The sequence below is a fragment of the Somniosus microcephalus genome, chromosome 3 (assembly GCF_052327205.1).
Source record: "Somniosus microcephalus isolate GS21.2 chromosome 3, FLI_Smic_1.0, whole genome shotgun sequence".
In the NCBI taxonomy this organism is placed as follows: Eukaryota; Metazoa; Chordata; class Chondrichthyes; order Squaliformes; family Somniosidae; genus Somniosus; species Somniosus microcephalus.
In genome coordinates this window covers 353,648,349-353,662,914 of record NC_140989.1, presented here as the reverse complement: position 1 = coordinate 353,662,914, position 14,566 = coordinate 353,648,349, and the positions used below count along the sequence as shown (strand labels likewise).

At 46.6% G+C, this 14,566-nt stretch overlaps 1 protein-coding gene across 1 annotated transcript in view; it reads right to left on the bottom strand.

Annotated features, from left to right (window-relative positions):
• LOC147122352 (uncharacterized) overlaps positions 1–14,566 on the bottom strand; it is a 304,503-nt gene that overhangs the window by 39,859 nt on the left and 250,078 nt on the right. The window contains exon 4 of the mRNA XM_085983414.1: positions 12,079–12,284. Coding sequence (XP_085839540.1) covers positions 12,079–12,284 — 206 coding nt within the window. The remainder of the gene's footprint in view (positions 1–12,078; positions 12,285–14,566) is intronic.

The following is a 14,566-nucleotide window of genomic DNA, read 5'->3' as shown; positions in this document are numbered from 1 at the left end:
TAAGGGCTGTGCCACCCATTTGAAATACTGCGCATGTGTGGTTTTTGCTATTTAAAAGCCATGAGCTGGCTGCGCAGGAGTGCAGAGCACTGCGCCTATCGACTGTAGCCCATCAGCAACATCATGGAAGGCGCTATATAAATGCAAGTCTTAGGGCTGGATTTTATTAATGGGGGCGGGACTGCTGATTGTCGGGTTTCAGCCCTGCCCCCAACGACGTCCAACCAACCCACGCTATTTTCTGTTGATTGACCTTGTTAAGCCCACCCTGTGGGCTTTAAGGGAAAGCCGGTGACAGAGGACGTCAGCGTATGACGTTTCATTTATCAAAAATATTTTGACAGATGAATTATCAGCGTTTGACAGCTTAGAGAAGCTGTCAAACACTGACAATCTCTGTTCTATGGTGAGCCCTTACTGAAGGCCCACCAAAACCTATTTCAGCTGCAGAAATCAGCCGAGAATGCAGCAGCCATTCGGTCATCTCTGCCATTGAGATGAGGCACCTCCGGATCCCCAAGGGTTGATACCTGCAGAAAGAAGCAAAGGTAAGTAAACTTTTTCTAATACGTTACACTCACCTCTCATACTTACCTGTCCACACTTGCACCCATCATTCACCTCCGCGGCGGACTTTTTGATCCCTCCCACCCCCGCAGACCCACTGCTCGCCTCGCTGACACTGGCGGGGCTTCCCGACGTCGGGAAGCCCGCACTGGAAGGGGTAAAATGGGGATAAGCCTCTTAACTGCCTGTGACATTGGCTGTAATCCCCTTCCCGCCTCGAGGAGACAGGTCCCTGCGTGAGTCGGGGACCCGCCTCCCGGGAAAATGGCACGGAGGCGGGATGGGAACGGGTTCGGTACCCGCTCCCAGTTTCTGCCATTTTCCCGGCAGTCCCGCCTCCCCAGGGCTGGGAAAATTCCCCCCTTTCTTTCTAAACACCAAAAGCAGCAGGCTAGAGATAGAGCTAAGCGGCCTCACAACAAATGGATCAGAGCAAAGCTCTGTAGCCCCATCACATCCAGCCTAGAATGGCAGTGTGCAACCAGGCAGATAACATCCTCATTAATGGAATTCAAGAGGCCTGGCTAAAGTGTTTGCAAGCATCTTCAATCAAAAGTGCCCTTTCCCCGAGGTCTTTGCCATCAGTGATGCCAGTGTCCAGCTAATTAAGGTCACTCCATGTGACATAAAGAGGCTGAATGCACTGGACGCAATAAAGGCTATAGACCCAGACATCATCCAGGCTGTAGTACCTCTAGGCCCACAAAAATCAAACAGGGGTAAGAAACAGAAGTGCAAATTGAACTGAGTTGTCTGGGCCTCGTGCACCAGATAAGAACATATGATCATAAGAATTAGGAGCAGGAGTAGGCCATAGGGCCCCTCGAGCCTGCTCCGCCATTCAATAAGATCATGGCTGATCTTCGACCTCACTTTCCTGCCCGATCCCCGTATCCTTCGATTCCCCTAGAGTCCAAAAATCTAATCATCTCAGCCTTGAATATACTCAATGACTCAGCATCCACAGCCCAGATGGCCAAAGCTTGTAGGCCATATGTAGTTGACAAGTCATAGTGCAAACTTCTCAACCACAGACATTTGATAAAGTCTTTACTTACCAACACCTCACACACTGACAACAATAACATTAAAAAAGTCTTCAGATTCTCAAAATTCCCATCTACAATCTGAATGAACATGAATTCCCTTTTTGTATTGCTGTTTGTTCTCCGGATATGGGCAATGCTGGCAAGCCTGCATTTATTGCCCATCCCTAGTTGCCCTCAGAAGGTGCAGGTGGGCATTCTCCTGGAATCGCTGCAGTCCTTGTCATGGTGGTGCTCCCACAATAGTGTTTGGTAGGGAATTCCAGGAATTTGACCCAGCGATGATGAACAGCGATACATGCCCATAGCAGGATGGTGTATGAGTTAGAGGCAGACTTGGAGGCCATAGTGTTCCCATGACATTGCTGCTTTTGTCTATCTTGGTAGTAGAGTTGCAGGAGAGGGAGGTGCTGTTAAATAGCTTCAGTGAGTGGTTGCTGTGCATCCTGTGGCTCATACATACTGCTACCACAGCTCACCAGCGGCAGAGAGGTTGGAAGCTAAGTTCAGTAGCAGGAGGATCGGACAAGCAACCTTCTCTGTCCTGAATGATGTTGAGCTTGTTGAGTGTTGTTGTGGCTGCACCCACCGTGGAAAATTTTTAAGGCACCAATATAATATCTACGTTTACAGCATCAGTGGGGTTGCGAGCTCGCCCGGATATTGCTGGGGTCTCCAGGAATGAAAGATTAATCACCCGACCACCACTGCGAGCAACCCAGGAGAAAATAGGGAAGCAGAGTCCATGGGCAGTGCCCGTGCACCAATGAGAGGAGGCATAGCTTTGATGGGCGGGCACGGAGGCCAATGACAATGGGGCAAGGGCAGGTTTCTGCAAGCAGGTTAAGCTCGAGGAACAGCACCTCATCTTCCGATTAGACACTTTACAGCCTTCCGGACTCAATATCGAGTTCAACAATTTCAGATCATAACCTCGGCCCCTATTATATTTTTATATATTTTTTATCCACACTTTTGGTTTGTGCCTTTTCCTTTTTTTCCTCTCCCACATGGCAGCTGTCTCTCACTCTGCCAGCGCATTTCACACTTCATCTAGAGCCATTGTTTGTTTCTTTACCTGTCCTATTACCATCTCGTCTCACCTTGAATATCTCTTAATGTCTCTTCACCTCTCAGACCTTCCCTTTTGTTCTTTCATCCCCTCCCCCATACTTTCCTTTTAATCTGTTTCATTTCCTGCTTTTTTCTGAGTTCTGAAGAAAGGTTTCGACCTGAAACGTCGACTCTGTTTCTCTCTCCACGGATGTTGCCTGGCCTGCTGAGTTTTTCCAGCATTTTCTGTTGTTATTTAGGCTGTGCTGGAGTTTGTGTGAGCACCATGGGCATTCAAAGTCACCAAATAATAGCTGCTTGTGCTTTGGCTGCAGCAGTCCCCATTATACGGAAAGATCTAAATCTGTGAACATGCACAATGAGTGTTCCTTCGTGATGATTTTCCAGTTTGGAACATATGTGCACTCATGAAAATGGCCCTTGTGAAAATATGCTGAGTAAAGTCAAGTAGAAGGGAATAAAAAGGTGCGAGACCAGGTCAATAATGCTAGCAGGCTACAACAGATGCTTATATTGTTTGCAGACCTTTCCATGACAACTGTATTTAACCCTTCGGATGAGACGTTAAACCCCGTCTGCTCTCTCAGGTGGACGTAAAAGACCCCACGGCACTATTTCGAAAAAGAGCAGGGGAGTTATCCCCGGTGTCCTGGGCAATATTTATCCTTCAATCAACATCACTAAGACAGATTATCTGGTCATTATCACATTGCTGTTTGTGGGAGCTTGCTGTGCGCAAATTGGCTGCCGTGTTTCCTACATTACAACAGCGACTACATTCGAAAAGTGCTTCGTTGGCTATAAAGCGCTTTGGGATGTCCTGAGGTTGTAAAAGGGTGGACAGCTTTAAGTTCCTCGGAGTCCACATCACGGAAGACCTCTCCTGGTCCCACAATACCTCCTCTCTGGTGAAGAAGGCCCAGCAGCGCCTATATTTCCTAAGGAGGCTGAAGGGATGTAACCTGTCACCCCTGATCCTCTCTAACTTTTACCACTGCACAATAGAGAGCATCCTGACGAACTGTATCACAGTATGGTATGGCAGCTGTAGCTACTATGACCGGAAAGCCCTGCAGCGGGTAGTCAAAACTGCCCAACGCATTACCGGCACCCGGCTACCGACCATAGAGCACATATACCAGAAACGCTGTTTACGGAGGTCACGGACCATCATCAAAGACCCTACCCACCCCAGCCACAGTCTGTTCGCCCTCCTGCCATCTGGGAGACGCTACAGATGCATTCGCACCCGAACGACCAGATTTAGGAACAGCTTCTTTCCCAGGGCTGTCATCCTACTGAACTCCACAAATAAACACTAAAGCCTGCACATCTGCCAATGCACTTTATTATGGTTATGTTAATGTATTACAAGCCAAATGTATGTTGAATGTTTAAATGTCTTAATCTAAATGTACACTCTCGGGAGCCGCAAGCCTACATTTCGTTGTACTGCACTTGTGCACTAACAATGACAATAAAAGTTGATTATGATTATGATTACAGAGATCCAAGTCTGTCTGTCTGTCTTTCTTTCTTGCTTTCTTCACAAAACATTTTGGGGGTGAAATTGGTCTTGGGTGGCAGCACTAAGCGGGCCATGGCGATTCGTCACCCTGTTTTACGTGCCGCGCGATTTTCCTTTCCACTAACTTCAAAAATACGAAATACAAAACATAGGCACTGACAGACATCAGACCTAATTCTTGCAAATCTTCAGATTCGTCATCTCAACAAATAAAAGAACCAGTTAAAGGCAACGATATGTCGTGCTGTTCATTGGTTTATCAGGCCTACTTTACCGTTTCACGAGCTAACAACTACAGTAAGATAGTGACTTATCTAAATGTAAATTCGTAATTAATGTTTGGTTTGGTGGAACAAGATTTGTGCAGCAAATAGTAAAGCGAGGTCACTGCAGTGTGCCGTATTTTCACACTAATGTCTTTAATCAATTTTCTCCCTTCCTCTCAACATCTTGTTGTCGGGCCTCTAGGTCATCTGCTAATCATTCAATATTTATATGTGATTTCCCGATACCCAGTCTACCCCTGCCAGTGAGGAAAATACCTTTTTTTTTCAGAATCATGGTGAGCAAAGACACTCAACTACAGGAGACTAAACCTTTCTAAGGTAAATGCAGTAACATTCGCAAAACTGTGGGCAAACGTCACGTGATTAAAATGTCACATGATATCCACATGAACGAACGTCACATGATCAAACCTCCAGGAAGATGTCCAACCAGAGTTGGCAACCCTAAACATCAGCCACCTTTATGACATCGCTAAGTAACACTGCTAATGTCGTGCCCGTAAGCCCTGAATCATGGGGACTCAGTGGTATGAACCTATACTCAGTAGGGACTGGATTGAGATTGCCCTTTCACTGAAGACTGTCACTGTTCGGAAGGCATTTTCATCCCCATTATCTCCGGCTGGATTCATACTTCAGTCCCCAAAGAGAAAGGATTGTTTCCTAATGCACTGTGCTACAACAGGATCCTTGTCGTATGATTGCTATTCTCACACATTTGGAAGGGATCAACAAAACAGCATTCATTTGGATCTTGAGATCAGTTTTAATCTGAATTGACTCCAGCTCATTGAACTCACAGACAACGGTGCACCATTATAACTCCAACATTAATAGTTTGGCTCCGCTCCATGTTTTTATTTTTGTCAGTTCAGGTTTCGATTTCTTTGTAAACAGAGAAATCTGGCATACTTGTAAGGAATCCAAAGCCAGCCTGATTGAATTGATCAAGTGTAGGTCGGTTTGACATTTTCACTTGGCACTAATCTCGATGCTATTATGTGGTATAAAAATACCTCATTGGCAAGAAATTGGAGCTGAAACTGAAGAGTTTGGAATTGCCAGCACAGCTTCCCCCGAGTATCCATTACTACTGAGGCAGCAAGGTAACCAACCAACGTTAGTGTTAAATCCTGCTTTATCAGTGCATTTTACACTTTGAAAACTTTTAATGTATTTAACAACAGCCACCTACCCTGTTAGAAACTTAATTGTCTTTCACGGACAATTTATCGGCCCCATTCAGTTTCCTGATCAGATGGTGGCCATTCCAACATAAGACAAGGAGAAAGGGGTGAAGAACATTTAAGGAACGGCAAGAAAATATCTCCCCGCCCATAAAATGTAAGGCAAATCGAACAATGTCCAGATACAACAAGGATTCGGAATGGGACATGAACTCTTTCCCATAGACGTGGACTTGTGTCCTGTGCATTCATTTCTGCCTACAACCATATCAAGGAACAAAGCCAACAAAGTATTTAGGAGTTGCACCAAATACCAAGGGGAGGAAGTAGTGCTGTGGGATATAATGTTTGTTACTAATGTTATGCAGTGTGGTTTCAACATGCTTTGCATCCTGCTCCCAAAATGTTACCTGCAAAAATGTGACATTACAATATTTCATTATTTAAAAGAAAGAATTGCATTCATATAATGCCTTATCACGTCCCTGAGAAACGCCTCAAAGCATTTCCCATGAATTACATTTGAAGTGCAGTCACTGCAGCCAATTTGTGCAAATATCCCACGGACAATCAGATGAATGAGCAGCTAACCTGTTGTTGGCTGAGGGTTGAATGTTGATCTAGGCACATGGGGAATTCCCTGCTCTTCAAATCAGAACAGGAGGAGGCCATTCAGCCCCACGAGCCTGTTCTGCCATTCAATTAGATCATGGCTGATCTGTACCTCAACTCCGCCCTTTGATCCAAACCCCTCGATACCCCTTACCCAACAAAAATATATCAATCTCAGTCTTGAAATGTCAATTGACCGAGCTTCCACAGCCTTTATTGGGGGCGGGAGGGGAGTGGGGGTGCGGGGTGGAGAGATTGCCACGGATCTTTAGTGTCCACACTTGGTTTAATGTCACACCTGACCGCTGGCAAAGCAGCACTCCCTCAGTATTGCGCTGAGCGCCAGCTCACCTGTCTACTCGGAGCTCCGACACGGCAGGAGAGCCCCAGGTGGGCAGAGGAAACGCTTCAAGGACACCCTCAAAGCCTCCTTGAAAAAGTGCAACATTCTCTCCGACACCTGGGAATCCCTGGCCCAAGACCGCTCAAAGTGGAGGAGAAGCATCCGGGAAGGCGCCGAACACTTCGAGTCTCTTCGCCGGGAGCAAGCGGAAGCCAAGCGCAAACAGCGGAAGGAGCGCACGTCAACCCAAGCACCCCACCCACCCGCCCCTTCAACCACCGTCTGCCCCATCTGTGACAGAGACTGTAGGTCCCACATTGGACTCATCAGTCACCTGAGAACTCATTTTAAATGTGGAAGCAAGTCATCCTCGGTTCCGAGGGACTGCCTAAGAGAAGACATGTGTACCGGTATGGACTTCAGTTTGGAATGCAGAACTGCTGCATATCTGTTACCAACCCAGCCATCAGCAGATACTGGCCTGGACCATTTTTTTTTTGGTGTATGTTACGGTTTTATGAGCTCCCTTAGGATGTTAGGCCTGGGACAGATTTCTCTTTTCTTCCTCATCTCCTTCCCCCTCCCCCAAAGCACGCAACCATGCCCATCTGCCAATGCAGAAGTGAGTGGAAACATTGCATTCCAAACTAAAGAGTAGCAAATTTTATAGAGTCTGCACTGCGGGGATCGGAGCATTCCTACCCTCTCCCTTCAATCTCTCTCTCTCTAGCAATCTAAGGGTACGCGCTGTGAGTTATTGGTGCCAGTGCAGCTTTTCATACTATGGAAGCACAGATCGGAAAATGAGGGACGGATTTCTGCGTGACTGACCCACGGCCCCCAATATTACTGCCCAAAACTAAATGAATGGGAAGTCCTGCATGCTGCCTGAATTCCCATTATGCGCTTCCATTGTGCAAGCCTCCGCACTGAAGTTTTGACACCGAAATTCAAGTCAAGTGCGCTATGCCATATACCATCCAATTCAACATGTAAGCAATATTCTGTTTTGATAATATAATGAAAACATAGAAACACAGAAGATAGGAGCAGGAGTAGGCCATTCGGCCCCTCGAGCCTGCTCCGCCATTTAATGAGATCATGGCTGATCATCCAAATTCAGTACCCTGTCCCTGCCTTCTCCCCATATCCCTTGATCCCTTTAGCCTTAAGAAATATATCTAACTCCTTCTTGAATATAATTAATGAATTGGCCTCAACTGCCTTCTGTGGTAGAGAATTCCACAGGTTCACCACTCTCTGGGTGAAGAAATTCCTCCTCATCTCAGTCCTAAATGGCTTATCCCTTATCCTTAGACTGTGACCCCTGGTTCTGGACTCCCCCACCATCGGGAACATCCTTCCTGCATCTAGTCTGTCTAGTCCTGTTAGAATTTTATAAGTTTCAATGAGATCCCCTCTCATTCTTCTAAACTCCAGCGAATATAAGCCCAATCGACCCAATCTCTCCTCATACGTCATTCCTGCCATCCCAGGTATCAGTCTGGTGAATCTTCGCTGCACTCCCTCCATGGCAAGAACATCCTTCCTCAGAAAAGACTGAAAAAAATGAATCCTTGTGCACAGATGTAAATAAAATGGTGACACCACAGTACATTATTTTGCAAATCATGCTGACCACAATATGGATTTGGAAGTTTTTGTTAAGGTTTTTCAAATTGGAATCTACTTTGCCATCTGCCATGATGGTGACATCATTAAATTTACCCCCATGATCCGCTTCATAAATTCTTCCCAGACATCCTATAGCTCTGGATTGAAATGATTTTCAAATATGTTTAACGACAGATTGACCGAATGCAAAAACTGCTTCACTTCAGTAATCGCTGCATAAATGGCTAAACGCCGACAGTCAGACCGCTGCTTCACCCCATGTGGAGAAGGATGTCAATCTAATGCTCTCTGCACCAGTGGGATTATAGGACCTATCGTTCATCTTCCAGGACTACAGTGGACTGTGGGTTAGTTGCCCCACGCAACACCACTAGCTGTGCTACAAAATGGAGAGGTCGGTGTAAAGGCAGCATTCTGGAACAGGGATGCTAACACATCTTCCATTAGCATTGTCAGTTGTGGTTAAAGTTGGCTGAACTCTTCCTTCTGACTTGTGTCTAGTTCTGATGCTCCAGCCATCATGAGGTGTGGGACAAGCTTGATGGACCAGCTGGTTTTTTCCTGCCCATTAATTTTGTATGTTTGTAATCCTTTGGTGGCATTTTTGCATTACTGTAATAGAAATTTTTAAGTGTATGGGCGAAATACAGAAGAGTGGATGGTTGGCAGAGCGGGACAACAGACTGTAAGGCAATCTTGGAGTTCAGATAACAAGCTCACATGGTTTGTTATGTGCTCTGTGCCTCACGATTATCATCAAGTCTGTTAATGTAGCCACAATCGCCCAGGGTTCTGTATATAACACAGATGGATGGCCCCAACTATTGCCATTTCCCGGCTGTTTTTCCCTAAATAAACATTTTAGACCAATAGGGGGAAAAATTGGGTTGGTTTGTGCCTCTCGTTAGTGCCCCCGGGGGGCGTTAACAGGCCGCAAATCCCCTAGTGCCCGGGTGCGCCGCCACTAACGCCTCCCGCGAAATTCAGTGGGAGGTTTGTGGTGCTATTAGCCGGTAGCACCCCACGGCGCTGCGCAACTGGCAATTATGTCATCGCCAAGCGACGCAACCCCTTAGCGCCCCGTGACAGAAGTCAGCATCCCGCGAAGCTGCCACGGTCGAGGTCAGCGACAGCCTCGCGGGTCGCGAAACGGTCTGACCTCCTCTCGTGAGGCGGTAATTAAAAGGGAAGCCCGGCTGCGCCCTGCACCGAGGTCGGCCCCTCGTGGCGGCCCTTTGCATGGGCCGTGGCCACCATCGCGCAGCCCGGCACCGCGTCTCGGTGCCGGGCTGCGGCCATGGGACCACGCCGCCCTGGTGGGCTAGTGGAGGCCGTCCAACGGCCTGCAGAGTGCGCAACACCCCTCCCCTTTAACGGAAGTGGAGGGGCAATGAAACACGTCAGCGCTATGCGGAGCAGCCACATAGTGCTCCGACACTACCGCGCCTTGCGACCCAGACACCGCCTGTCAGGAAGTGGAGTGCCCGAGATAGCGCTCCGCTTCCTTGCTGGGGCGGTAAGCCCAAGAGCTTTTGACAGATGAAATATCAGCATTTGACAGCTCTTTGAAGCTGTCAAACACTGACAATCTGTACTCGAAGTTAATTCCTTCCTCTCAGGCTGATTTAGAGATCTCTCCAGAACAGAAAGCTGAATGCTGCAACTTTTGACAGCTCGGGGCCATTCTGCTTTCTGTGCCGGTGAGATGAGGGACTCCCGAGACCTGAAGGAAGGAAGGCTGTAAAGGTAAGTAAATGTAAGTAAAACTTCTTTAAACACACCAAACACACTTACCTCTGAACCCATGCACCCATCACTCACCTGAACACCGGTCATCTCAAACCCTCCAAGCCCTTCAGCCTGACGGTCCACCTCACTAACTTGGCGTGGTTTGGCGCCGTCAGGAATCCCACACTTTAGCAATAAAAATAGGGATTATGCTAAAAATGGCATGTTAACTACCTGTTAACAGGCAGTTAATTGGCACCAATCCCCTTCCCGCCTCGGGGAGGTGGGTCCCAGTGCGGGGCGGGTACCCACCTCCTTTGAAACTGGCATGGAGGCAGGTTGGGGGCGGGATGGGTTCGTGCCCCTATATTTTGAGATTTTAACCCCCCACATGCCTCCAATCCCGCCTCCCTGGACCAATGAAAATCCTGCCCTTTGTGTTTATTCAGTTATAAGTTGAGAATTTGAGATCTGACTTGTGTGGAGTATAAACACCGTCATGGGCCTCTTGGGCCGAATGGCCTGTTTCTGTGCGTAAATTCTATTGTAATCATTGCATTGTTTTGACTGAATGAAAAATGACAGACCGAGGTGAATTTATAGAATTCTTTTTAATCACATCTCAGTGAAACGTTTCAAAGCGCATCATACACAACAAATTACTTTGAAGTGCAATGACTGTTGGCAGATGTGGTCGCCCCTTTTAGCACACAGCAATGTCCCACAGAATCATTTTAGTGATTGTGTTGGTTTGAGGGTGGAATGTTGGCCGGAATATCAGGAGAACGCCTTGCTCTTTCTCAAGTAATGCCATGGGATTATTCTCAGACCGGAACATTCGGGGAAGGGGGGTGGATGACAGCTGAAGAGCATCGGAGCCCCGATCGCAGTTAAAAGAAACGCCAATCTGAGAGAGAATGGTTTTTACTTCCTCAGTTAGTTCCCAGTCTTTCTTTTAGTGCGTAATGTATTCATATACAAGCTCGCAAGTCCTTTGCTGCTCAGCACTCCCGCAGTGTAACCAGTCAGATGGTAGTTTCACAGCTCCCTCTAAATGGGCAATGTAATCACAATCTCCACAAAATTGTAGCAGCAGTCACTGCAGAAAGTGACTCACTTATGTCATTGTCATTTTATTGCAAAGTGGCTCATCTCGAACATTTCTCTGAGGCAAAACGGCAGGATATCACATTGGAGTGCGTCCCCGTTTCTGCCATCTTTTTTTGGATTGAAGTTTATCATAAATGGGCTCAGCTCATAATCCCAGGACAGAATATTTGAGAAAGTCTAGTTATTTTAATGTCTAGTGATGTATATGTATTATTAAATATCCAAATCGGACTCGGGTAGTGCAGGACACAACCTTGTGTCGTGCAATGTGTTATATGTGTACTGGGAGTTTAATCATTGCACAATGCTTCTGCGTGGCTCTAAGGCATGGTCCTAATGTGCAGCACTTAATCAAAAAATGAAATTAAATAACCAAAACGCCGAGGTGATGAGAGTTAGTAAAAATTACTGTTAGAGAATTACATTCACTATATCATTTTGATATCAAAAGTTGTTCCACGTGACAATTTCACGAAGTGTCAACTCTGCTGGCAGTAATTGTGCTATTGCTGTATTAGAAGGAATCCCATCTTAATTAAAACAAATAACTCTTCAACAGCTAATACCATTTCCAGCTAATGTACAAGTAAGGACTAGGACAATTGGACTGCACACAATCTTGTGACCCGCTTGTGCACTGACACAAGTGCACCAATGGTGAGCACACGGTTTCTGTTTCAGTGCGTAACCGAGCGTGATGAATCCCTCATTGCACATCAGATTACACGCTTACTGAAGGTAGAACATTAAGCATGTGTGAACGTGTAATGTTCAACATACTCTGCAGCAACACGGTAGCTCTTAGCAAATGAGTTTTTCAAGCGGCTTATTATTTATCAACAATGCGGTGTGTTTTCCTGAAGCCTTTGGGGGAGGAAGCTGTACTGGAGTGCAGGTGCTCAGCGCGTAAAAAGAGTTCATTTGCAACCAACAATAAAAGCCAACCCCTCTCTCTACTCACTTGATCAGGAAGGTTTCTGAGAGCAGTCCGAAACAAATGGATGCTGCTTTGAACAGCGAATGGGGCGGAGGGTCGTCGAAGGCTGTCATCATCCTGTACACGGTGAACGGCACAACAGCCATCAGGCCCAAGATTACCGCGAGAATCATCCAATTCTGCCAGCGGACGGCAACAAGCTTCCACGCCGAGCCATTCTGCAGGTGGTACTATGGACACACAGAGAGAGTTGTTACAATGCGCTGCCTCTGAAAGGGTGGTGGAAACAAATTCAACAGTAACTTTCAAAAAGGGAATTCGATAAATACTTGAAGGGGGAAAATGTGCAGGGGCTACAGGGAAAGGACAGGGGAGTGGGGCTAGTTGGATCGCTCTTGCAAAGAGCTGGCACAGGCACGGTGGGCCGAATGGCCTCCTTCTGTGCTGTTATCAATCTATGACTCCATGAAAACAAATATCTTAATGTGTTTGGTGCTATGAACATAAATAGCCTATAGCCAGAAAAAACAAGACTGCAAAACAGCACAGCAATAACTCACGTCTGATGACTTCTAATTATTACTGCAATTCATTTTGCAAAGTTCAAATAAAATTATAGTTGCAAGTACATATTGGTTTACTCAACAACTCTGCCAGTTGTAAATCTATCCTAATACTATCTTATGAGAGAATAGGATAACGTATTAAACATGCAACTGTGCATGCATCGTTATATATTACTAAACCAGTGAAGATGATCTTTATTATATACGGTATTTATATTCTACAGCTTGCAAGCCTCCAGCAAGAGCTTTAAATCTGTTACGGCAGACAGTATTGTATATTAATCCATATTTTAAAATGAAATTATGTTTGTTGTTTTCTTCTACTACATAAGGTAAGGATGGTTCAAAATAAGGAACAATAAACTCTAGCCAGCTTTTACTAAATTGCCCTGTAGAAAAGCCGAGCTGGTTTTTTTTTAAAAGCTAACAGGACTGCATCACGTGGTTTAAGTCAAACCCTCATTGGGTGTTTATTTTCTCATTACCGTCTTAAAGTCCCCCTTTAAAATAATTTAAGAATCAAGAATGGATATGTAAAGGAATTCTTTTTTTTGCCCAATTTGCTCCTTCTTCTTTGCTCTGCGCTCCTCCAACTCTTGCCTTTTGCTCATCCCCATTTCCTTCTCTCCACCATTGACAGCCGCACCTTCAGCTGTCTTAAGCCCCAAGCTTTGATGTTTCCTCCCTAAACTCTATGGGGGAAAAATTCAGTATCGCCCTGTTCAGGGCGCCATTATTGGCCGTGCACAAAGTTTAGCGCCTGGCGCTAATTATTGCCTCCGATGGCAAACTTGGCTTTTATTGTCCCTGGAGGTGATTGGAGCGCTAAATCAGGCGCTTCACACCTGTCTTAAGGCGCAAAGTCTGAGGAGCGAGGCGTTACCTCAGAGCGCTGGTGAAGCAAGGAAGTGCATATCCAAAACTCCTTCACACAGCGTTGAATCTCTCCAGAAGTCTCTCTCTCTCTCTCAGAATGCGTGGTGCACAAATGTCACCAACAAAAAAAAGCAGGAAGCAGTCGCCTTTAAATCGCGCTCCCCCAGTCCCTTCCTGACTGCAAAACACTCCCCTCAACCTGTCGTTGCTAGCGGCAGGTGGTAAGGCCACTCAATATCTGGTCCGGGGCGCTACCGGGGCATTGCACACTCGACTGACGTCACGATCTGCCGGCGCAGGAGGTTGTGGCGGTAGTGTTTAGCACCGCCGCTGTAAAATGTCTAGTTAATTTCGCGAGCAGCGCAAACATCGCTTTGTGCCCCATTAGCGCCCTCTTAAGGCGCTAACGGGAGGCGCAAACAACTGAATTTTCCCCCCTATGACTCTATGGCCTCTCTACCTCTCTCTCCTCCTTTAAGACCTACCTCTTTGACCAAGCTTTTGTTCACTTGTCCTAATATCTCCTTATGTGGCTCGGTGTCAAATATTGTTTGATAATCGCTCCAGCAAAGTGCCTTGGGTCGTTTTACTACATTAAAGGCGCTATATAAATGCAAGTTGTTGTTGAAGGCACTGACTCGGGTTAGAGTGCCAACAATTCCAACAACATTCCAGTACCTCACCACCCTTCATGTGTCAGCTGAGAGAGCAATGCCAGGCGATTTGACCACAGAAGGTATTGTGACTGAGCCCGGTACTGCCCATGCCAATGGCCACACACACGTGCACTTTCCAGTAGGGGCGTCACTGGACAGTAAACAGGCGGGGCGGGGGGGGGGGGGTGATGCTGGATACATTTTCCCTTCCCTCACCGAAGTGTGCTGAGGCCAACTGAGGCACATCAAGTGCAGTCCCAGTGATCAGCTAATAGCACAGACTGGGAATTAAACATGGCATCTTCCTGGCCTGTACGATTCTCAGGTGGATGTAAAAGATCCCGCGGCACTATTTCGAAGAAGAGCAGGGGGGTTCTCCCTGGTGTCCTGGCCAATATTTATCCCTCAAACAAA